The sequence below is a fragment of the Molothrus aeneus genome, chromosome 2 (assembly GCF_037042795.1).
Source record: "Molothrus aeneus isolate 106 chromosome 2, BPBGC_Maene_1.0, whole genome shotgun sequence".
NCBI lineage: Eukaryota > Metazoa > Chordata > Aves > Passeriformes > Icteridae > Molothrus > Molothrus aeneus.
In genome coordinates this window covers 86,140,450-86,166,409 of record NC_089647.1, presented here as the reverse complement: position 1 = coordinate 86,166,409, position 25,960 = coordinate 86,140,450, and the positions used below count along the sequence as shown (strand labels likewise).

General features: G+C 35.9%; 1 protein-coding gene across 2 annotated transcripts in view; it reads left to right on the top strand.

Moving 5' to 3' along the window:
* REV1 (REV1 DNA directed polymerase) overlaps nucleotides 1-25,960 on the top strand; it is a 55,607-nt gene that overhangs the window by 12,901 nt on the left and 16,746 nt on the right. The window contains exons 2-13 of one of the 2 annotated variants that reach the window (XM_066545232.1): nucleotides 813-879; nucleotides 1,663-1,795; nucleotides 3,544-3,712; nucleotides 9,400-9,549; nucleotides 12,209-12,921; nucleotides 14,706-14,813; nucleotides 16,330-16,446; nucleotides 21,100-21,229; nucleotides 22,184-22,312; nucleotides 22,972-23,126; nucleotides 24,038-24,157; nucleotides 25,576-25,796. In XM_066545232.1, the coding sequence (XP_066401329.1) occupies nucleotides 823-879; nucleotides 1,663-1,795; nucleotides 3,544-3,712; nucleotides 9,400-9,549; nucleotides 12,209-12,921; nucleotides 14,706-14,813; nucleotides 16,330-16,446; nucleotides 21,100-21,229; nucleotides 22,184-22,312; nucleotides 22,972-23,126; nucleotides 24,038-24,157; nucleotides 25,576-25,796 (2,202 nt within the window). In that variant the 5' untranslated portion in view covers nucleotides 813-822. Of the gene's footprint in view, nucleotides 1-812; nucleotides 880-1,662; nucleotides 1,796-3,543; nucleotides 3,713-9,399; nucleotides 9,550-12,208; nucleotides 12,922-14,705; nucleotides 14,814-16,329; nucleotides 16,447-21,096; nucleotides 21,230-22,183; nucleotides 22,313-22,971; nucleotides 23,127-24,037; nucleotides 24,158-25,575; nucleotides 25,797-25,960 lie in introns of both variants that reach the window. The other variant, XM_066545231.1, reaches the window with a different exon arrangement.

Here is a 25,960-nt window from a genome sequence, read left to right as displayed (position 1 = left end):
TAGCCAGCTAATAGCTCATCTGGGGACAGGGCTGTGTTCAGCTTGTGGTCCAGGGATAAGTGTTTTGCATAAAGGAGAACTGCAATTTGGCTGGTTGAGTTTGTTTATTTTCTTACTTATTTATTAAGCAATGCAAATAAAAAGTCCCAAAGAATCAAATCACAAACCTAACTATAGATCATCCTAGGTCACTTAAACATCTGGCTTTTCTTTGACCATAAGATCACCTTTGGTTTTTTGCTTTGATGTGATGTATTGCATTACAGCAACATATGCTTGGATGTTTTATACTCAGTTGTAAATCCATTGGTGTCTCCATTGTAAATCCATTAATCCAGTCTCTAATACCAGGAGGTGGCTGCCTGCATTGCACCATATCTATGCTATCAAATAGGAAATAAAAGATTGTTCATGACCTGGACAATATTTTGCATGGATGTTAGCAGTTGTATTTAAGAACCTTTTATTATTCCTTTTTTAATAGGAGATATATGAGGACCAGAAAGATTTTAATAAATTGTGATGGACAGTGAACGTTGTAAGGAGTTTTTAATATTCAGGGTGAATAAAGCAGAAGGTGTGTGTGTGGTTTTTGATATGTCACAGGAACCACAGTATGCATTACTACAAAACTGAGGAATCAGGTTTTTATGGGATCTTGCATTTCTAGATTGGCTGTGAAACTCAAATACTTCAGTGAAGTTGGTTGAAAAAAACTAACCTTTGTGCTAATCTGTAGATGGCCTGTAGTGCCATCATTGAAATGCCACTGATGAACATTTGATTGATCAAGCATTGTTCTTCCTCTGCAGAAGCTTCAGCATGAGGCGGGGTGGATGGCGGAAACGAGCTGCCGATGGCGATGGCTGGGGAATATGGGTATGTTCAAAACCTAGTGGCTTTTTTTTAAACAGGTAGATGGCACTGTGGTTAAAAAGGAGTTACAATTTTGTTTTACATGCTAAGAGTATGCTACAAATGAAACCCTTTTGCTTTAGTTGAAAACACATAATTAAGTTTGAAAGAAATTTTTTAATTACCAGGTTTTGAAGTCTGTGTTCACAATAATCACTAAATTTCATTATTAATAAGTGCAGACCCTTGAATAGTTTTAAATCACCATTTTAAAAATAAACTAAGAAATTGGAAAACTATTTACAGTTGTCTCCACCACTTTCTGCAGCTGGACAAATAACTGAGGCACCTAATTTACATCAATGTTTAGAATACTACTGTCCCGTGTATATTTAAGAACTGAAAATATATGGAACCACATTCTTTTGTTAGGCAATGAGTCACCAATTTAGCACCCAAATTTGCATCATCACCTTTTTTCTTCTTTCTTTTTATTCTATAAGAGTTTTTATATATATAGAATCTTTTATATATATAGAATCTTTTCCTGTAAGAAGAAGATTAGGGAGTATGAAATAAATCCTGCCATGTTGATAACAAGATGCAGTTATCTTGTAGATGTAAGTTTATGGTGGAGCATTTGCTATTTTTCATTTGAAAAATGAATGGTTTTTGGGTGTCAACCAAATACATTTTGGAGCAATGTTCCTTACCTTTCCAGTCTTCTAACTGACCAGTTTCTATATGTAAACATTAGGAAATAGGACTGTCATCATGGGTTGTGTTTTGTTTTAATTTAAAAACTAGGGGGGATACATGTCAGCAAAAGTTAAGAAATTGGAGGATCAGTTCCGGTCGGATTCAGCCTTACAACAACAGAGGGATGGAAATTCATCAAGTATCTTTAGTGGAGTCGCCATCTATGTCAATGGCCTGACAGGTGAACCTTTATTTTTTTTAAGGATCTGTATTGTGTCATTCTCATGTTTACCAAACTGAGTGGAAGTAACTGCAAAACACATGAATTTGCAGCTAAGTAAATACACGACAATTACTCCATATATGTTTTGTATATTCTGTTGTTTTTCATTATTAAGGTTTTCAATTTAAAAAATCTGATTTACATTCTGAATATAAATATTGCCTTACTGTATCATTTATATAACATAACTTGTAGAAATAGGAGTAGATCTTTCCATGTTTCTGTGATCTAAGTATTTGAAATGAAGCCTTTTAATTTCCTCCATCCTCTTCCACTTACTAAATTTTTAATTTTTCAAATTAGTGATGGTTAGATTGTATGCCTTAAATTTATATTTGGGAGAATATGTTGAAGTTTTCTTGCTCAGAGTGGCATAATATGTGAGACAGAACCTACTGATAGTGGAAGAAGGAACAAGAGGTAAGACATTTATGTATGGAAGGGACCATCTGTGATGGACTGATAGTGCATGTTAGCTGGAGTAAGGTTTTTTTAATCTAGCATGCTTATGTTCATGCTTCTTCCTTTTTCTGTAAAGCAGCTTAATAACCTTTTGGAAACTCCCCCGAAGCCTTATGTAGGGATCTCTGCCAGGAATGTTGTGATTATTATGTAACTGATGCATAGAGCTTCTATGGGATAGATTAGTGCTGGTTTAAGCACAGGGCTCAAATGGATTGAAAAAGGTTAAGGTGGATATGTTAAACCATTAATACATCTGGATTGGTTGTTTAATGCAGGCATTTTCTTTAGTGAAAATCCACTATTTGTGTATTCTTCAAGCAGCTAGTGCCTTAAAAAAGCCCTGGAAGATGGTTGTCCAAAAGGCTAGAGTAGAAAAGGTAACACTTGGAGAAAGTGTGTGCTATTTTTAGTTAAAAGTTAGAGGAATAATGAAATGTTAGACATATTTTGAGAGTTAACAGAAAGGAATTTTAACTGTATCCTTTAAAAAATCTTTCCTCATTCTTGTATTGTTCAACTTTTTTTTAAAAAAACATCTTGTGCTAGATTCGCTATTCAAATATTGTGTTTATGTTGACCCAAATCTTTTGGTGTCTGTGTGACGCCACTGCAAACATTTTCCAAAGCTAACACTTTTATCTTTTTTTTCCCCACCTCTGCTTGCAAAATAAGTACTGTTTTTAAAACAATTGAGATCAGAAAAATTGTTGGGTTTTAAGGTATTCTTTGTTCTCTGTAACAACTGAAGAATAACCTGGTCAGGAACGAGTGAGTTAACTGCTTCAGTACATCAGAAATTACATTGTAGGAATTTTGTGCTGTTGCTAAACCCTTCTGATATTAATTATTTTCTGTTGCTTCTGGGTATAAACTATTCTCCTGAACTCTGGTGAAAAGATAATCTAATTTTGTATTATGTTGATGTAAAGCATTTTTGATATAGTTTAACATTACATCTACTTGAATATTTTTTCCTGCCTTCTTCCATACATATTGTGGGAAGCTCCACTAAAGCAAGTAGAATCTTAGCATTTTGAATTAGTGTTTTCAAAACCACAGTTTTCTACATTTTTTTGCCAAATGTTTTTCTGATTTGTTCTTTGAAGAACTTGTTTTTTTTCTAGAGTAAAACAATGGTTTGCACTCTTTCTGACCATGGCATCATATTTATCAATTAATGTTATTTCTCCCACTGTATTTGCTGACACTAAACAGGAATATTTCTGGTTTTAATTTTATAGATCCCTCAGCTGATGAATTAAGACGGCTGATGATGTTACATGGAGGCCAATACCATGTGTACTATTCCAGATCAAAAACAACTCACATTATTGCCACAAATCTTCCAAATGCCAAAATAAAAGAATTGAAAGGAGAAAAAGTAGTTCGGCCAGAGTGGATCATGGAAAGGTAAGTTTACATCTACTGCATTTGGAGATTTCCCCTTTTGGGGGAAAAAAAACCAAGAAAAATCTGGAGAGAAAAAAAATTAAAGATTGCATTTTGAGATTATAGTTTAGCTTAAAATAATTAAGTCACAGAGCAGCTGAGTAGAAATACCACTGTTACACTGAAGATTTGTTTCTTAGGGGTTGTTCTTTAAGAAACTTCACCAAGAATATTAAGAAAGTCTGAAGCATATTAGGAAACTGAACATTATCCTCTTAATTCCATTTAATATCTAACCAACTGACCAGACTTCATCTCAGGATGTTAAATAACTACTTTGTGATTGTTTTAAATCTCTTGCCATGTGTTTTGCATAAGTTTCATGTCATCTGTATATAAAGAAGGATGTCAATTGAAAAGTGTTCGCATAAAATTGGAACTAACCCATCTAAACATTTATTGTGTTGTGACTTTCTAAGAGAATAATAAAAACTTAAGGGAAAAAAAAGTCTACATTTTATTTGCAAAATATTTATGCTCTTTGGTTTCTCCACTCCCTGGAATATAAAGAATCCACTGAAGTTGTCCTTGATAAAGACAATAGCCAAGCCAATAGAGCAGTTAATGTGGCTTGCATCTCTCTTCTTCCATCTGAGGAACTCACAGAAATAGAACAGGCAGGATCATGTTCTAGAAATTATCCTGCCAGTGTTAAGTAGCCTCTTTCCTAGATAACCAGCAGAAACAAGCAAAGAACTGTTCTGCAGTGCATGTGGGAAATCTTATTTGCAGTTTGCTGGTTTTCAGTCCTTTGTATCAGCTGCTTCATATGATGTATCTTTATGGTCAATTTTTAAACTTTGGTTAGACATTTTAAGTTACTCAGTTTGAAAATGACTTCAGATAGATTTTTTTTCTCAACACTTTTAGGCCCTCACCCCTGTGTTTAAGGACTTGGAAAAGTGATGGCAAGTGTGGTTTTATTTGGAATATGGTTTATGTGGTTTTTATTTATGTCACTGGTTTTTTTGGTGCCAGTAGAGCTTGCTATGGTTTTGACCAGATTGGAAAGATCAATTTGTGTATGTTCAGTAGAGACTTAATAGAACCTGATATGTCAAATCTCCTAAAATTTTTATTCTGGTGTCTTGTGTTCAGGTTCTGCATTGTGGCTCTGGAAGGTTATACTGTAGAATAAGTCAGAAGAACCAAGTATAGACAGATACATGAGTTTGAGCACAAGGAAATGGGGGAATTCACTGTCTCAACAGAACAGGGTTCATATCACAATCTAGAATAGAAGCTAATTTCACTACCACGTCTTTTTTTGTTTCCCTTCTTCTCAACAGTATTAAAGAGTACTCGGTGATTAAATAATCCTTCTCTGTATATGGAATACCAAATTATGTTCTCAGTAGATCAGATGGTGAAAATTAGTATAGTAGATGTAGAGTTTCTGATTTCATAGACTTGGAAGGGACCTTAAAGATCATCTAGTTCCAACCTCTTTGCCATGGATCAGGTCACCTTCCACTAGACCTTGGATGAAGTTGCTCAAAGCCTTATCCATGCAGGGATGGGGCATCCACAGCTTCTCTGAGCAATCTGTTCCAGTGCCTCTCGATCCTCACAGAAAAGACTTTCTTTGTAATACCTGATCAGAACCCACCCTCTGTTAGCTTCAAGCTATTCCCCCTTGTCCTGTCACTACACAGTCTGGTAAAGTGCCCCTCTGCAGTTCTCTTGTAGGCAATATGATGGGTTTGCATTCTTTCATTTTGGTTAAGAATCTACCATAAAATGTTGCTGTCACAAACTGCTGGTAAAACAGTGTTGTTAGATCTTTGGTCTTGTCACCCAAGGTTGCAAAATGAGGAAGTTGTTTGTCTGTGGAGCTTTGATTTGTTTCTAATGTGCATCTATTATGATTTAGTCCTTAATTACACAATCATGTGCCATCTTTTTTCCCTGTGGCACCTGCCACATTCTCTGCACAGAAAAGATTGAGTTCAGGTTGTGGGCTGCTAATACAGTGACATGGCTTTTCCTTTTTGTCTCCTGTTCCTTACTTATTGAATGTGACTTGAATTCTTTGCTGGCAATGAAATGAATAATTAATTCCTGTCTTTTATTGGTGCTTATCACTATAGCATCTGTCTGCTTTCCAAAGATTAATTAATGTAACATAGCACCATTATAATGGCTATTATTTAATTTAATTTTTTTGAGAGCCAACTAAAGGACATAGAGGTAAAACAGCAGAAATGTTCATAACTTGGAATATGCCATGGAAGCGATATAAGATTCTGCAGAGTTACTTGCACAAGGATAGTAAGGCATGTGAAGAACTTTATTGCTGCATTAAAGGCTTTGCATATTCTGAGCTATGGGCTAAAGTCAGACTCCTATAAACCTATTGTTAAATGGAAGTAGCTCTAGAATTTTAGTTTAGTTAGTATCCCATAGAAATCTTCTGTAACAGTAGTTGCAAAATCCAGTGTTGCAGAGTAATAGTGTGGTTGCTGTAGTGACAAAATCATTCTTTCTGCATGCCCCTTATTGTGTGTTTTTGCTACCCCTCCATGTTTGCAACAAATGAAGAGGATTAGAGGCAGGCCGTCTTCCTAAGTCGGTATTCCTTTATTTGAAAAATGCACCATTACTTTATTTGAAAATACATTCCTTTATTTGAAAAATACACCATTACATCTACAACCATTATGTAGTGTGGAAAGGTTGTTGTGCAGTAAAAGCCAAATTCAGATTATCTGAGAGCTTGACTTTCAAATTTGAGTATTCTTTTAACATGCTTTGACATTTATAATCACTTTTCAGAGACTGAGGATAACTAACATGAGGTACCAGTATTTGTGGATTCCTTATTTTGATTTTAAAATCAGGTGAATAATAATTCTTTTCCTAAAGAATCTAATACAAATGTGAAGAAAATAGTTTAAAATAATTTTTTAAAAATCCTATTCTGGTATGACACCTAGTTTTCTGATGAGGATTTCAAATGCAAAAGAGAGGAGTAGATATCATTTGCTATGACTACAGTTGCACTTTTGACACAGTCTCTTGTTGCATTACTGAAGACAAATTGGGGAGGTATGAATTGGATAGCGGGCTGCTGGCTGTGGGATGAAAGTACTGGCCCAACTGCCTTGGTCACCATAGTGGTCAGCAGTTCAGAGTCAAACTAGCAAATAGCCACAAAGGGCATTTCTGAAGGGTTTATACTGGGGCAGATGCAGTTTACGTCTTCACTTACAACATGGACATTGGTGATACAGTGGAAAGTGGCTTCAGCAAGTTTGTGGATGATTTAGAAGGTGACAGTTGATACACTGTAGAGAAGGTCTGCCCCTTGGAGAGCATCAACAGACTGTAGGAATGGGATGGCAGAAACTCGATGAAATTCAACAAAGCAAAATGCAGAGTCCTGAATGCAAGACAGAATTAGTTCCATGCAACCAGACAGGCTAGGGACTCACCCTTGTAATCCACCAGGACCCTCAAGTCTTACCCTAAAAGATAACCATGAAGCTGCAGTTGTGCCCTTGTGGAGATCAAGGCTAACAGCTACTGGTTGCATTAGCAAGACCACAGTCCAGATCAAGGCAAGTTATTCTTCCAATTTGTTCAACACTTCTGAAGTTAAATCTGGAGTTGTGTGTCAGATTTTGGGCTTTTCAGTAAGAAAAGTACTGACAACTGCAGTGTTCAGTTCAGAGGAGTACCACCAATATGAGCATGTGATATATTACAAGAGACTGAGGAAGTTCTGTTCTGCTTGGAGAGAGGACTAGGATGGGGTCTAATTGTTATCTTTCATTAATTGTTAACTTTCATTACCTGTATGGAGGTTACAAAGGACGTGGTGCCAGATTTTTCTTCAAGATGTGCAGCAAGAGGACAAGAGGCAGTAGTCACAAGTTGCAGCAAAGAAAAGTTCGACTATAAAAAAAGAATTTTTCATAGTTAAAAGAGAGTAAGCAGTGAAACACATGCCTAGAGAAGGTTGTAGAATTTCTGCCTTTGGACATAGTCAAAATCTGTGTGGACTTCTAGTCCTGGGCAACCTGATAGGACTTTAAGGATAACGCTTTGGTCAGTGTTTGGACTAGAGACCTCCAGAGGTCCTTTGCAACCTAATTTTTTAAGTGATTATGAGTTCTGTGACACAAGGAAGGTGAAATGGGTAAAGATGTTGAATGGTGCATCTTAACTAGGATTCCTGTTGCTGCACATTAATGCAGTTTGGAAGAAAACAACTGTTTGTTTATCTAGTAATGCAGCTACTCCAGTAGCTAAAACCGTGAGATTGTGAACAAGTTCTTAAATAAATGTGGGTTTGTTTAATCATCTTGAAACTGTAGTAATTACTCTGAAATATTACCAAGTTGGTTCTGCACCTATGTTCACATGGCGTTTTGAGAAACAGTCAAGTCAGGCATTGTAAAAACTCAGTTGCTGCATTACCACTTTGTGTACAAGAAAGCTTTGGAACTCTCCCAGCTGTATTTTTAACTCTGCTTGGCAATGTTTAATGCAAATAATGTTCTTTTATGAATGATATATATTAATGTATCAAACAGTATTTAATTGATATATTTTTGGGGCTGTTTTGCTATTCCATTTCCATAGAAACCTTACCAGGTATGTGTATTTGCTTAACTAGTTTTAATTTATCTAATTGGGAAATGTGATCTCCTACTATACTCTCTCTAATTGCAGCCAGAGAGCTCCCAAGGGCTTTTGTTCTACTGTCCAGCTCCCTTGATAGTAGTACAGATTTGAGCAAGAGAAAGCATTCAGGTGCTGAAAAACACTGAGCTAAATTATCTTTAAAATATTACTCCATTTGTATCTTCAAAACTAAATGCTAATACTAATCTGCTTTGAAATGGGAGAGGTTCCTCTGCTAGAAGACATACCAGTGTCTCTGAGCCAGTATGAAGAATTCCATACAAAGAAGAGGTGAAGAGTAGGCTTGAAAGGCTGTTATCTCTGCTGCCAGCCACAGTTGTTGGGGTGGAGAGATTAAACCACCCTGTGTTGTATTTTTGAGACTATTTCACTTCCAAGTGTGTGGCTTCCCTAAGGAATTTAGCAGTTACTCAAGTATAATTGCAGTTTCAGTAGAAGATGAAAAAGAAGAGGGAGATAGACTGGAACACAGTAGAAATAACTGGAATTATTGCTGTAGATATTTATGGTAGGTCTGTTTGGAAATTATTCTTCTGCTTAGCTTGCCTCAGTGAATTTTTTACAAGAAGTAATTAGCCTTGTGGAATGGAAAAAGTAGTTAATTTTTAACAGTGAACCACATCCTAGCTGACCTCTTTCAAATTCTACCCTAATTTGTTCCATGATAAAGAGCTCAGTCACTATTGTTCAGGTAGAATAACCTGGACCACTAAGCAAGGGTTTTCTGACTGTTTTGTTTAAATTAAATATTTGGGGTTTGTGTGTGTCATTTGGAAAGAGAAATGGATGTAGACTACTGACCAACACATCTTTGCAAATACCTTTTGTTGCACCAGCCGCCACATCACAAATTACTTTTCAGTTCAGTCCAGTTAAGGGTGAGAAAGGGGTTGTGGAAGGCACTACAAGTACAAATGAGGGGGTTCTTTTAGGATAGAAGGATGGGATTTCTTTAAAATTTCTTAAGCAGTAACCTGGTTTTTCTTTTTTTTTTCCAGCATTAAAGCTGGACGTCTCCTTTCGCACATTCCGTATCAGCTTTACACCAAGCAGTCAAGTGTTCAGAAGGGTCTCAACTTTAACAGCGTACGAAAACCTGAAGATGCTGTGCCAGGTCCAAGCAATATAGCTAAAGATCTCAACAGGGTGTAAGTGTTTCTGATTTTGTAAGGCAGGTGCTCATCATTCACCCATAATGAGTTTGCATTTGTAAATAGCATTTTTAAAGCTCATTTCAGCTTTGTAAGAGGCATTTCTGCTTTGTAAGCTCTGAGGTGCTGAAATTTAAAAGTAAGGTATAGCTGTATAAATAGTTGAGGAAAGAACTCAGTTAGTTACCTTGACTCCAAGGCTTATCTCTAGTCTTTGGACCACAGTTTGTTTGATAATATGACCTAGGAGTCCTAGGACGTAATATATCTGTATGGAAGTAATAGGCATGTATTAAAGGGTTCTGATAGGTGGCACTGAAAAGTGAGTCTTTATTTCAAAAATAAAAAGCTGGTGGTGGCTGCTTTTGCTAAAGGTGCCTAGGAACGAATATAAATGCATACTAGTTGTTAATCTCTTTCTTTAGCCTCTTAAAAAAAAAAGGAACTCATGGCATACATTATGTATGCTAACACCAAGGTTTAAGTCATGCTTGAGAGAGTAGATGGATTGAAAAATGAAATTACAATATAAAAAAGTATCCTAAGACACCCAAGACCTTGAGAGTAGACTTGAAGAGAAAGCACCAGTAAAACTTTTTAACTGGCAGAGGAATTGGAATTTGGAAAGGAACATTCCACTTAAACTCTTCTAGATTTTTTTTTAAATAAGAAGGTTTCTGCATCTTTTTCAGAAATACATGTTTGTTTTTTATAGGCAAGAATAATAACATTATAGAATTTTTTAGGTTGGAAAAGATACCTGGATGTCATCTCGTTCAACACTACTACTCAAGCAGGGCCAAGGATACTGTGCAAGATACTATACTTTCTGATTTGTACTGGTGATCTGAGTTCTTCCACAGTCTGCTGATTTTTTTACAATCCAGTCATGCATAATGCTGAGGATACTTCAACACATGAGTAGGATTTATCTACACTTAGGAAAATAAAACCGGTCTCAAAAAATTAATATCTTAAGCAGTATTTCATACCCATATTTTAAACAATCTCTTACTATTGCATTGTTAAAGATTTTTTAAATGAGAAAAATATTCAGACTTCCCAAAATGTCAATGTAGTCTGAAAAACATGACTTTAAAAGCCTGCCTATCTACTAAATATGTGCCACTAAATATACCATTTTCAACCACACAACTCGTCAAAAATACTATCTTTACTGCAATTTATATTTGGATAATCTTAATCAAATTGTTTTCATGCTTAATTGAGTTTCTGGTTTCAGTAGTGTACTGAATAGCTATCTTTTCCCACTTTTTTTTGTTTACTTAAATTGCTAGCTTTAGGAGCTGGGAGTGATGGTTGTGTTTGTTGGGTTTTTTTCCAGCAGATCAAGAGTGTATAGAACTCTTGATGACTTTGGTTTTCATTTCCAGAGTTAATTTTTTTGAATGGAAGCTTTGTCTTTGTGCTAGTGTGCTTGTGGCAGAATACTTTGGTTTATATGCTTAAAAGCTGAAAATTAGTTTGTTTGTGGTTTTTATCAAAGCTAAGTGATTTCTAGAGCTTGAACAGATACTTTCATTATGAGAAAATATTGGAGTTTGTTCCAATATTACCGGATGAAACGTGCCTGGGCTCGTCTGGCCTTGCTGCTGGACCAAAGGCGGCAGCTGCGGTGGTTTCACCCCAGAGACACCCCTGGCTAGCTGGGTATTGCAGCTGGTGCTTGTGACCAGTCCAGGCAAGCAGGAACTCAGTTTTACCTCTGGTGGAAAGGCTTTAGGCAATGGTGAAGGAAAAAGGAGATGGATCCTGCTGGAGGGTTTGATCCTTATTTATTCCAGGTACACAGACCTGTGGATGTTGCAACAGCTCCAGCTGAACGAAGAACTGCGTGGTAGCAGTGTCTTTTAAGCCCGGGGAGAGGGGGAGGGAAGGGTAGGTGTGTCACCAACCAGGTGGGAGGGGGGAAGTCTCAGGGGACAAGTGACACCTGGATAGCCCAATGTTGCCAGGGCTGAGAAGTGTCTTTTGAACTTTTGCCAATCAGATGATGCCCTTGCTGGCATGCCAAGATTGACGGACAGCTCTCAGTAGGAGGCAAGGGGAGGGGAAGGGAGAAAGTATAGGCATACCTGGGAAAGGAACTGGGATAGCTGAAACAGGGCATTACATCACACCGCAACAAGAAAATAAAATGGATCTAACATTAATCTAAAATAATTTCCTAAAAAATAGTTTTTTGTGTATACTTTCTCATTTCTTTTTGTTTGTTTATTACTAGTTAAGGAAAATCACATCTCTTGATAAAAGGACAGCTCCTTCTGATGGTTTGTTTATTCCTGCAACATTCATGCTGTGTGTGGCAGTACAGTTCTGTTAACAAACAAATAATTACTGTAATTCAGTGGAAGACTGCCTGCCAGATTAAAGGCCTTAGAAATAGATTTTCTAATGTGAGCATGGTCACTCCCATATAAACTCTTAGTTAATATTACATGAAATCTGTAAAATCTTTGGTATGGTGTTATATTTTGTGCTGTTGAGAGGATGTGGCTCAGAATTTGAGATAATTGCCTTGGGAATGTAACTGAAGTATAAATTTAGACCAGTTAATAAGAAAAAGCTTGAAATTACATGTAAATGTGCCTTTATTTATAAAATATATGGTATTTAATTATTATATCTGTTTCAGAAATCATATTAAAAAGTATGAAATGGAAAATGAAATCACACCCAATGGAATAAACAGCTGGAATGAGGAAGAGGAAGAAGAAAGTGACGATTTTGGATTTACAGAGCTGGAGGAGATTCTTCCCATACGGAAACAAAACGGGCTTCAGTCTCATAAAGACAGCACTGCCCTTTTCAATGGACACACACACACTTCTACCAGTGCCTTAAAGACACAGGATTGCTTGGTGCCCTCCGGCAACGGCGTTGCAGGCAGGTTGTCTCCAGGCCCTGTGCAGGAGGACCGGAAGACTGACAAAGGCATGGTTGACTTTAGAGACTGCACAATGCAGCAGTTGCAGCAAAGCAACAAAAATATAGACTTTTCATGGAGTCCACACAGGACTATGAGTAACTCATCCTCATCTTCATTTTTGCACAGTAATGCTAAAATAAATGGTGCTCACCACTCAACTGTTCAGGGGCCTTCAAGCACAAAAAGCACTTCTGGACCTGCTCCTAGCAAGGCAGCTTCCTTACCTGTGTCCAAACCTTCAGATTGTAGTTTTATTTCTGATTTTTATTCACGTTCAAGACTGCATCATATATCAACATGGAAGTGTGAATTGACAGAGTTTGTCAACAGCCTGCAGAGAAAAAACAGCGGTGTCTTTCCAGGAAGGGAAAAAATTAAAAAATGGAAAACAGGCAGGTCTGCACTTAAAACTGACACAGGTAGATACTTGTTTAAGAAGGTTTATGTTAAGAAGATGCCTTATATCTTCGTACATTAAATGTTCAAATAAGACTACATAGTTTAGTATTGAGTATTCATATTATAGTCAGACTATCTGGAAAAACTTGATGACTTTGGTGCAGTGAACACTAATGGATGCAAGTGCTTTTGGCTTTGTTGGGTTTTTTAAACTTAAAATGTTACTTAATGTGATACTCTGGTCTATATTCAATTCTTCCTTGTAGAAATAGTATTTCTGATTTTACCAAGATATATGGATTCATAAGGGAGAAAAATACTATGTATATCTAATACACAAATTTGTAGTTGCTTTGTGAAAATCTGCAGGGGGAGAAAAAATCCTTACTGTTCAGCGTGAGCATTTAAAAGATGAGTAACATTTGGACGTGAGTTAAAATCTAAATTTTTTTTTGTTAGTTAGAGTTTTATATAGCTCTGTGTCTGTTAAAGTGGGTAGTAGTGTCATAAGAGACTTTTAAACCTGGCGTGAAGAGAAGTATTTAATGTCATTGCATCAAGGGCCAAAGTGAAAAAATATAGAATTCATTAGAGTCAAAATGTTACAGATCAAATATTTTGCATCTTTAGAATCTCTTGTTTACACTCTTCTTAAATTAAAAGGTTAGCTCTGTACCTTTAAAGAGATTCTGAGTCCTGTGCTGTAAAATTATTCACTTGTAATCATATGAAAATATGCTTGAAATAGAACAAATTGCCTCATCAAAAAATTGTTAGATAATAAATTTACTGATTCTGTCTTCGTGTTAGGACACCCCACTTACCAAACATGTTAGCTTATGAACTACTTAATGTGTATTTTTTTAATCAAAATGTGGTATAAGCTAATATATTTATATTTTTGCTTTGATTTGGCCTAGAGTATTCAAATAGTTAATGCCTGTGATTCAGTTGACAAGTAGCAGCTCCTTAACTTGATCGCTTGATTTGTAAATATACCCATTATAAGACAGTCCTTACTTTTCAAATGAGTTCAAAATGTAAATTATTAAAATCAAGAGATATTTTTCTGATTATTCAGTTAATTAACTCAGATGTTAAGTGGAGCAGTTCACTTGATGTATTGAAGTGTTTTCTCACTGTTACACTTTATGCATTGTTCAAGTTAATTTTTTTTGTTAGATATTGCCACCTTTGGTAGGTCAGCAACACAGACATGCAGACTTGAACTTGTAGAAAGCATTTCCAGTGTTTTAGGCATGTATGATTTTCAGTGAGGAGTTACCTGCTCATCTTCGCTGAATGTTTGCATGCGTCCAAGTACAGCAGTGACAAAATCCACTTGCATGGGACTTTCAAAACTAATTGTGGTGTGTTTCATGAAGAATAATGGTAGCTCATAGTGCAGCTAAACTTACATTTTTATCTTTTGAAGCAGTCTTCTGATTGATGAACAAAAAGGAGTACAATTCTCTTCTGATTCGGTGTTAACGTAGCAAAGTAAGATCCAGTGCCAACAACATGCATTAATCTCCTTGGATTCGGGAACCTTATTAGGGTAAAAGGTGTTAATTATAAGAAAATAAAAAACAGAAACTCTTTAAGTTAATTTATTGTTTAGGCTGTTTGTCTACTGCTTATGTTTACCTTTCTCGGAGTAAATACCTTCTTGGTGAGAGGAAACAAAAATATTTATGGTTTAGAGGTGGTAAAAACTTGATAATAGACCTTGATGACTACTGTGAGTAGTACTGAAGTGTGTAAATTAGGGTTCAAGTTTTCTGTTGGTGTATCTTCATACTAGGTAATGTGTCTGTTGCGAGCTCAGCCAAGCCACAGAGCTGTATAATGCACGTGGATATGGATTGCTTCTTTGTGTCTGTGGCTATCCGAAATAGACCAGATCTCAAAGGTCAGTATTTTAAGTCTGTGTGTTACAGTTTACTCAGTTAAGCCTTTAAAAAATCAAACTTGCACAATTATAAAATTAATTTGGTGTATTGATCTTCTTTCTTGCATCTTCAGTAGTTAGGCCATGCAACTTTCATATTCCTGTTTATTTTCTCACAATCCAAAAGCAAGTGGAAGAGAGAACTGGAATTCTCCTTGCTATCTCCTTTCAGTATCTAAAGTAAGAAGAGGGAAGTTAAATCTGTAGTAACTATTCTCTGCGACATTGTACATAAACTTACTCAGATTTTAATCTACCATATTAGAAATTGGAAATCAAATTTCAGTTATACTAAAAAGTGGGGTATGGGCACTGTCTATTAAAAGAAAAAGAGATAAATTAAAGAAAATAGGATAGCCTAATATTCTTCCTGAAGTAGTTTAAGCAGCTTTGTTTAACTAGAAAAGTGGAAAGGTCAAGATTGAGAATTACTTGTCTCTACCTGATGCATATTTTTCAAGAGAAGTTTGCTTCTCCTTTCCTTTCTTCTCTAAGCTATTACACATGAGATATTATAAGACCTGGAGGATTCAGGAACAATTCAGTTGGCATTTAGAAGTCTGAGTTGTGTGATCATCCTTAAGACACAGGGGAGTTAGTGGAGCACCTTAGCAAACTTTGGTGGGTTTGTTTTCTACAAGTGTACTATTCAAAGTGGAGATTCTAGTTCTGTGCAAACACTGAACTTCAGGGGTGCACAAGTTGGAGGACTTGTTGCAGTGGAGACCATCTCACATTCCCAGCTATCACAGACCCTGGGAAAAAAGTAAGATGCATATGTGGTTCCATTGCTCTCTTCTGTCCAAAAGCAGGAGCAGCTGTATCAAAGATTCTTCTGCTATGTTTGGTTCTTTAAAACTTGATATCCTGCCAAGTTTCAAATTCCATTACTGGAACATAAAGTATCCAGGACTTTTCTGCAAATACTTTCTCTGTTCCACAGAAGTTTGCTGGACTTTTCAGTGCATAAATTAGCTTGCTTTGGAAACACCATGGAGGTGTTGATATTGCAGAAAAGTCAAAAGTTTACTAAAACTTTTGTTTTGCACAGTTAAACTAAGTGGAACTAAGTGTTTTGGCATGTGTATATTTTTCTGATTTACTTAAGCTAATAAACATGTTGAAGTATTTAAAATCAGTCCAGTGTTTGCTGTATCTTAAACTAATGAATCATTAGGTTATTGGTGACATTTCACAGCTTCCATTTATATTTGTTATTAAAGACAAACTAGTATTAGCTGTATTTTCACTTGGAAAAACTTTTCTTCTTTACATGTGACTGCAATTAACACAGATTCATTGTCACAATTCCAAGGCCATTTCATAGCTATTCCTTCTGCCTTGAGAGCACCTAAGCTTGAGAGAAATTACAGAAAGTAAATTTAAAATCCTTATGATCTTATCCTAATTGTGCTTTTATTGAAATGTAAGCTATTATAGGTATTGACCTATAAGTATATGCATTTTTTCTCCACAGGAAAGCCAGTAGCTGTTACTAGTAACAGAGGTACAGGGAAGGCACTGCTGCGCCCTGGTGCAAACCCCCAGCTTGAACAGCAATATTACCAGAAAAAGCTATTGAATGGCAAAGCAGGTACAGATAAGTCTGTCTGTATGTATGTTTTTAATTGTTGTTATGGAAGACTTTTTCTTTAAAATTATTCAGAAAGTGTACCATGGATAAATTTATTTCTTTCGTGTGGGAGATTTCAGAAAAGAAATACCTTTGGACAACACAGTGCTCTGTGGCCTCAGTAATAGCAGGACACTGTGGCTTCTTGTTAGTTAGCTTTACTCAGTATGGGTAAATTATTTTAGAGTAATTTTAGATTTTACTCACTTTCTTGAGGTTGAGTGTAAGATAGAATGTTAGTAGTTATTTAAAATGAAAATAAACACAGGTTGTCCAGGATCACTTGTTTCTCAGAAAGTCAAGTATAGAGAAGAAGGTGTAACATAAATTTTAAAAGTCTACTACTGAGGGTTTTTTTCTGTAAAAGTAGCAACAGCAGCACATGTCCAGTGAGAAACTGATTGTTTGAAGTTGGCTTTTGAGTTGCATATGTAGAATATCTGTGTACAATGAGCTAATTTGGGTGGTCCATAGAGCATTTTAGGTCTCTGGAAAGTCTGTGTAATTTTCATGAATTCTGTTTGTTCAATATTTTGTTTTTTGAAAACCAGGTTGTCTGTTGTAGTTTGAGAATTCCATACTTGCCTGCAGTAATTTAGAAATGTTACTTTCTGTGTCCTCAAGTAGTAGTGTACTAATATAAACCAAAGTTCTATTAATAGGTTTTATTATACTGCCTGAAATTTATTTAGTATGAGAAAGTATATTGCTAAACATTGGCAACTTAAGTGTCCAGTACCAGTCTTATTTAATCATTTAGAAGCGTAGTTCTTGCCACACAGTTGGTAAAAAGTGCATATACAAGGGGTAGCTGCTATTTAAGTTTGGTTTAGACTTGGAAGTTGAGTTTCTCCTTTGCCTTTTTGTATATGCAGTTTTTACCAAATTTGTGGTACTAAGTACTGTTGTTATAAAGTTTACACCTCAGTGTTTTATTTTGATGAGACAAGATGGGGCAAGAGACAGGTTGTTCTTCCATGGTTGTTAATGAAACGTTAGTTTGATTAACGACCATGTTACTTTGGAAATTGGCAGGTTGTTGGGGGTTTTTGAAGACATTTATACAACCAAGGTATTACTGGAACTGATACCATTTCATTTGTCTTTTTTGCCGTAGTTTAAGAATACTTCAGAACTGAGGTAGAATATATGTTTGTGGAACCCACAAGCTTTTAAGGACTTTTCAGTATGCTCCAGACAGCGATAGCTGTGGTCTTTATGGAGTTGGATTTTCTGTAGTAGAGCTTGTGTATGAAGTATTTATTGGTAGTTCAGTTTATACAGTGACTTGTTAACTTTTATTAGGGCCTTGAACTGGATAAGGATGTGACTATACAACTGAGTGGTTTGGAGAATTAGATGGTTGAATTACAGTTTAGCTGATACCTAGCATGTTCTTTTGATTCACAAATTCAGTAGTATCTCTTCTGCTGTATTGATTGCTTAAGTGTACAGCAGCTTTCAACCTCATTGTATAACAAGCTCAGTTTCTTACTGTGGCAGCTTTTTTCTGGCTATCACACATTCATTTCTTTAACTTCAGCATCCAGTCTCAACTGGCTTGCATGCAGGCAGGCAGCTAGCTCTTTCTTTCTTGACACTTAGGCTGATTGTGCAGCCTGTTGTTTTGGTGAAAGGATTTTTTCCGAACACTCTTTTTATAGTCTCTGTTTCATTAGCTGCAGTTCATAATATTTTTGAGTCTCTGTTTATTTTATCTCCATGTGCAATCATTTTACCAGTTAAAAAAACCCCAAACCTGTTGTTTCTGCTTGCTTTTTTCTCAGGGTTTGTCTTCTTTCGGGGTAAAGAAATTATAGTTAGTTATGGTCTTAGATGTAAAGGTGGAATTGCTGATTAGGCTTCTCAGGCATCAAGGTATCTTAGAAAGTGACACACTTCACAGCATGTGTTTAATTGTGCCGTGCCACAGGGAAGTACAGTGCAGTAGGCACAAGCATTACATGCAGAAATGCTTTTACAAAAATGTCAAAAATACAGAATAGTAAATTAGGCTGTTAAAACAGACACAATGGGGACATGTTATATAAATGGAGAGGTAGTTAGGAGGAGTTTAGAACATGAACATATTTTTACATCCATGCTTCAACATGGAACCCACTTCAATTTTTGGTGCTTCATACTTTCCAGGCTGTTCTCTGATATTGCCTTCTCCAGATCTTGCTTATTTGAAAAAAGGTTCCAAATTACAAACCAACCAAAACTACAGAAACAGAGCACCTCACCCCCTCAAAAAAAACCCCAACAAAATTATAACCAAAAAAAACCCCCCAAACACAAACCCCAAACGCTTGTGAATCACTTTTGACCAAATACTGAATTCTGCTGCTTCATTTACTTCTTTTTTTTTTTATTACTTCTTTAGTGGTACTGATTCCTGACTTTGATCTGCATTGCTAGACAAAATCTAGTGTCAACAGAATCTTCAGTCTTTTATGAAATACTTTCTTTTTCTTGTATTAATTCATCTAAAAATGCATAACTTTAAAATTTAAAAACTTGATACCATTCTCACCCTAAATCCCCAAATTGGAGATAGGCTTTCTAGATAGTAGAAATTGCTTCTCTACATACATGCCATCTTTAACATTCATGTTCTAAAAATAAAAGATTAACATATGTTAATCAGGATTCATAATTTGGGGTCTCTTCCATGGCCAGGATGCCCAAGATGTGAATGTTTTCTAGACTTCCTTTCCCTCAACCCTAGAATCTCCCTTTTCATTCTAAAGAGCAGCAGATTTTAACCATCATATTAGTCACAGATTTATTCTCAGCGATTTCTTTTTCACAGACTTGGGTCCTGGCCTCTGATTTCTCCATCCGTTGCTCCACATTCACCATGTGCCTGTCTAGTTTCCCAGCTTTTGAGGAGAGGTTCTCTACCTTGCCTTCCATTGAGGACAATGTGTTCTGCATTGCCCTGAATTTCACATGAAGTGACTCCATCAGCTCATGGGGGGATCTGCTCTGCTGCGATGTGGAAAAAGTCGACGAATCCAGTGAAGATAGACAAGATGACAGCATCATCTCAGGCCAGGGCACAGGAAGGCATGGACTAAAGAAGTTGTTCTTGTCATTCTTATCTTTATTTGGGGCATAATTTTGCTCTAATTTTCAATTGCAGACATCTTAGGTAACTTACTGAGCTCATCACAAACTAAAATGTTTAAGAAATTTAAAAGTGCACAAATTTAGCAGAAATTCTGAATAAAAGCAGTTTTCCACATGAGTTAGGCTCTACCCCTGGTATCTCCACTCACTCATTACACCACTTTCTCTGGTTTGATAGCTACTCATATGTGCACATAGCACCAGGTTTCCTTTCAGTTGGATTGTTGGTGTGCAAGTTGTTAGTACTGTGGAATATAATTAGGCATTGTGGCACTCTATATTCATTGTGGGACTATAATAAAATCCCATTTATTATATTACAAAGGTGTGTTTGGTATTAAATGGACTACAGTAATGAAAAAGAGCTGCGTAGTGGATTTCATTTTAAATAAATAGAAGCATTTTATCTATATGACACCTTGTTGTTTTGAATCTGATGGGAGTTTGGGCAGGCATAGTAGTTTTTGCATCTAGTGATTTTTTCAAGCTGTTTCATATTTAGAGTATAGCACATATTTCAAGGTTTGCATACTACGAAAACCCAAATAGAACTAGAAATCTTTTACTTGTTTCCATTATTCAGTGGCATGGAATTCTGTCTAGTACCTACTACCCAGTGGGCCTGGAGGATCCTTTAAAATTTATGTAAGAATATGTAGTAAAGTTTTATAGAATGAGGGAAGGTCTGTCTCATTTTAAGTCTGAGGTTGCAGTACTTGTAATTGTATCATTTTGATCCAAGATAGATTTGTGGTGATATTTGAAAGAAATTGACACATCCTAATAAGAGAATAATTAATAAGTAAAAGGAGAAGTTATTTCAGTTAATATCCCCATAAGAGTGTTAAAGAAAATAGAAGTTTCTAGCTAGTGTTTTTTATTTCAACTAATTATCATTCTGGTTGTCACTTCTTAAAAATCACTTTCTGGTATCTAGACTATTAGAAAAATAGTTTCAAGTATGTTATGAAGTGGATTTATATTCTATATGAAATTTCAGTGTTTTGATATCAGGGGTGCATTTTGTAAAAAAGGACATTGCTAAGTGTCTTCTTGTTTAGTTGAGCAGTTGTTAAATAATTTTTAGTGTCTTGTATTTGTTGGCAGGATGTGGTTCTAACATTTAGCCAAGTGTATTTGATCGTTTTTATGGTCAGTAAAGCTAAGATCATTCTTACTTTACAGTATGGTATATGTAGTCACCAATGAGCTGCTGTCTAGTAATTTTGGGGGAAACACCATTTTTCTATTAATATTGTTCTCACTGGTATATACAGACCTATCCAGAGAGACAATACTGGGGAAGGGGTCTGGATTTTTTTCTGGACCACAATATAAATCAATATTATTAAGAACGTATTTGTCAAAAGATAACAGCACAGAAACTGTATAAAATAAAATCCATAATTTTTATTTTATTGGCATTCATTCTGTTGAACTCTTAGGAAGAATAACGTGGACAATTTTTTTTTTAAGCAGAAATTAGAGTACCTGATCAGTTGGACTCATCAGTCTGGGAGCGTACAGATTCCACACATGTGAACGGAGCTGACTCCGAGCTCACTGTCCTGTCCATGGCTGAAATAGCTTCTTGTAGTTATGAAGCCAGGTAGGTAAAAGTTACCCAGTAGTCTGCTTGAAAATCACATACAGATAGGCATAAGATGTCCAAAAATTGGGGTTATTAGTGTCTTTAAATTTATCTAGAGAAAAAGTTTCTGTTCAAAAGTTGGAATTATATAGGTTGTTAATATTTAACAGAAACTCTTCCCTTTGGATGCTGCTGCTTGGTAGGTGCTGCTCAGTAGCTCTCAACCCAACCTACATGTAAGTTGAAATAAAGCCTGTGAAGAAAAACCTTGCGCCTTTCACTGTGATGCTCTTGAATTCATGTTATCATCATGTCTTTGTATCAAAGTTGCAGTATTTTGTAGAATTTATGATACATTCTGAAGGTTTTATTTCAAACCAAAAGTGTGACTATTAAAACCATTTTTGGAAAGACTTGCTGACCATCTCCTATGACCTAACTTACAAAGGTTTAGAATATGAAACAACTTTTATAAATATAAGCACAGTGTCCAAAATGCAGGGGGTTTTCCCCGCTGGAAATAATACTCCAGAAATTATTTCTTGGTTGGAAGCTTTCTTAGGCTTGCTGGGATAGACAGGCTTCTATTTGTATCTCAGACTTTGTTAGCAGGAGCCTAATTATGTAGGCTTGCACCTTGAAATAAAAGAACTCTCTGCCTTAGTCACTGTCCTATATGTGTGGTTTTAATTGGAAGCAGAAGATAGCAAGTGTGCTTTCTGGAATTTTTGTCTTTAGCAGTTTCTTAAAGGCAAATTTCTCATGCTCCATGGCTTAATAACAATACACAGCTAATTCAAATAGTCTAGTTGCAGTTATTTTTTTAACCTATTAAATTTCTACCTGTTGACTGAGTTCTTATTCCCATTTTTGTGGGGAAAGACAAATAATTAAATTGAAAGTATTCCCAGTTAATTTGTGGAAAAGTTTGCACTGTGTTTACTTGGGATTTATTTTATTATTTAATTTTAGGCAAGTTGGCATAAAGAATGGAATGTTTTTTGGCCAAGCAAAAAAGTTGTGTCCGAATCTTCAAGCAGTTTCATATGATTTTGATGCATACAAAGAAGTTGCACGGACAGTATATGAAATACTAGCAAGGTAATGTTTGCATGATCTTCATGGTAAGGTTATCAAGCATATTTTGTTTGCCACTACTGAATGCTATTATTAATTTTGTATTTTCATCTCCCCCTCTTCAGCTTCAGTGAAGCTATTCCTGTTTGAGGTCTTTCTTTGTAGTATTGTTGTTACTTTGAGCACCATGCTTCTGAGCATTCTTTTATCCTGAAGCCACATGCTATAAACAATCAACATCTGACTTCCAAATGAGTCACTGTTAATTTTTTTTACTGATTCACATAGTGAGAAGCAGATCCCTACTTAGAAGGGAGATCCTTGCAAGAGATGTTTTTTGAGTAATTGAAGAATGGATTATTAGAGTAACATCCATTAGAAACTGCTTTCTGGTTTAAAATGCACTTGAAATAAAACTGGAAATTTGTTATTGTCAATGAAAAGCAAATATTCCACTCCCTCTTCAGCTGTTCCTTTAAAATCAGGATGCCTGTTGAAATTAATCTTACATTAGTAATATTACTGTAATTTGCTGTTTTAGCATTTTTAATATCTAAGTGATGTGTGATACAAAATAGGCAGGGAAATGCCACCACAAAAGGAAGACTTTATTTGCTACATATTTGTTTTAACAGATGGTGAGCTGTTGCTGGTGTTTCACCTGCTTTACTTTGTGTTGATAGCTATACCCATAACATCGAAGCAGTCAGTTGTGATGAAGCACTAGTAGATATCACTGAAATCCTCACAGAGACCAGACTGACTCCTGATGAATTTGCAAACGCTATCCGCACTGAAATCAAAGACCAAACTAAATGCACAGCTTCTGTTGGGATGGGTAAGTAACTTCATTTCTGTCTACAAGCAGTGACTGCTTTTGTTAATGTATCAAAGCTGTGTAAGTTTGCTGAAACTTCTAAGTGTTTGTGGAATATGTTTCCATTTACGTTAAATTAGTGTGAATAAAAATGCAAGAAAATTTTCATAACTGCAAAGTTGTAAGCAAAAATGTATAAAATTTCCATAACAGAGATCACAGGATATTCTGATTTGGAAGGGACCAACAGGGATCATCAAATCCAACTCTTAAGTCAACAGCCCATCCAGCTGTCACTTCTTCTTAATCTGAACACTATGCTAAAATTCCACTCTTGCATTCATTTTTATGAAGTGCTTCCAGTAAAATGGTTCCAGTAAATAGAAGGACACAGATTGTGTTCCTTAATGGAGATAGCAGCAAGAGTTTACAGGGTGACATGATCTTGCATAGTTCCTAGAAGATATTGAGGGCAAAGATTTGTGATTTGTAGTAGGTATTGTATATTAAATCACACATCCGAAAATACTTCCTTGATTTGTTTCTTCTTGGCTTGTTCCTTTCTCCTTTCGTTTTTGTTCCTTATTAATACTAGAGTTGAGTGTCTGTACATACTTGTATTGAGTGTATATAAGTGTGTGAAATCCACTTGTGAGACAAGCTGAAATTGATGACTCCAAGGAGAATTCTTCCCTTATTAACTTAGCAATTGCAGTTAGCACTACAGTTTCCATGCTGTTACAGTAAGTAAGTGCTGGCTGGTAATTGGAACGTAGATACTGCAAATATATATGCACAGATTTCATTAAATTCTTGGTAAAAGTTAAAGAATTTGACCATACTTTCTGCATGTTTTTCCTTGAATGTTGAACTGTGGCATTCTACTTCAGAAGAAGTTACCACAGACATGCTTTAATTTGTTGTTTTTACAGGTTCCAATATTCTGCTGGCCAGAATGGCAACTCGAAAAGCAAAACCAGATGGACAGTATCACTTAAAACCTGAAGAAGTGGATGATTTTATCAGAGGGCAACTTGTTACCAGTCTTCCAGGTACTCCTATCTTCCAGAGGGCATTTTACCTCCTGATATTAAACCAGTTTCAGCTACAAATTTGCTTTCTAGATCAAACAGGATTAGCTGCTATTCCGTGTTTATGATCCAAAATGTGATAGACAGTAAAGGCCTATGGCATCCACCTGTATGAAAACAGGTTTTATTATATTTTTTTATTGTTCCAGGAGAATACTTTAAAGGTTTGTAATATAAAGCATTTCCTGGCATATAACTGTATATTGTTACTTAGTACACACAGATAGTGTACTGTGATACAGGCATGGTGCAAGAAGTGCTGAGTAAGCCCTCATTTATGCTTTCAGTGATCAGCTGACTTCAGCCTGCATGTATAAACATATATTTAGTGTTAGATATAAAAAATAGTATCTTTGTCTGTTGAAGATTAAAAAAGGAGGGAGGGGCAGTAAAAACAGGCAGCCATAGACTCTGAAATATGAGAGTGGTAGAAATAGCATCCATAGACAGGTGCAGGTTTGCCAGAAATTCTCATTATGTAAACCCTTAGTGGTCAAACACTATTTACAGCACAGCTGTGCTGTAATTTATCTTTGGCATAACTTACAGGAGATATTTTTCCTCCACAATATTACTCATATAGAACTGTGCTTTGACTTGAACGTTTTAAAGTTTTCAGAATTCACTTGCATGTTCATAGTAAAAGCATTTTAGTGTTTGTGTTAGTAATACCCCCTTGACAGAGAAATAGATTATCAAGAATAGAATCTGATTACCTAAGATTTCCAATTTTTGCTGACTTTGGTAGTGTGAACTCATAGGATTAATATTTTCTGGAGGTAACAGGCCACCTCTCCAAAACCCAGAAATATACTTCAGTTTATCACACTTACATATGTGCTGTTGCCATAGATACCTACAATTTCCAGTGCTTGGTAATTCAAAGCACAAGTGAATATAGGTATGCTATCACTTCTACCTGAAATACTATTTTTTCTACCTAGGAAGCAGTGCAACAATGGTGAAAATATTTGTTGTGTTTCATTTAGATTAGATCACATGTGCATGAGGGGAAAACATATTACTCGTCAGACACTTGTTTTAGACTGGGTTGTTGGGGGGATTCAGAACGATATAATCTGTAACAGGCAATTTCCAAGCAGGATTCATTCATATTTTACCCAAAAATAAACAAACATGCTGTAGTGTGACATCTTAAATGAAATATGTGAAACAGATTAAAGATACACTGGTGGTGACAGCAAAAGTTTCCATTCAAACCAATAAATTATTTATTATTCAAATAAATAATTTATATATATTTATTTGTTAATTTGATATGACTTAATATAGGTTTAAAAATAAAAAAAATTATGTAATCAGAACCTAACTGGCTTTGCATTGTATAAGGTTAACAGAACTAATTGCTTTGTTGTCAGGAGTTGGCAGGACAATGGAATCTAAGCTGGCTTCTTTGGGAATTAAAACCTGTGGAGATCTGCAGTGTGCTTCAATGTCAAAACTACAAAAAGAATTTGGTCCAAAAACAGGACAAATGCTCTACAGATTTTGTCGTGGTTTGGATGACCGACCTGTTCGTACAGAAAAAGAAAGAAAATCTGTTTCAGCAGAAATCAACTATGGAATAAGGTTTACACAGGTAAATTAAACTTGCTTCTTTTTTGCAGTGACTTCTTTCAGCTGTAGAACAATCTTCTCATATTCTGATTATTTTCACTTACACTTTGATCTGTTAGAGCACCATCTTAGCCACAAAATAGAAATGAGGAAAATGAAGAAGTAGGAGACCAAACGATAAAATGG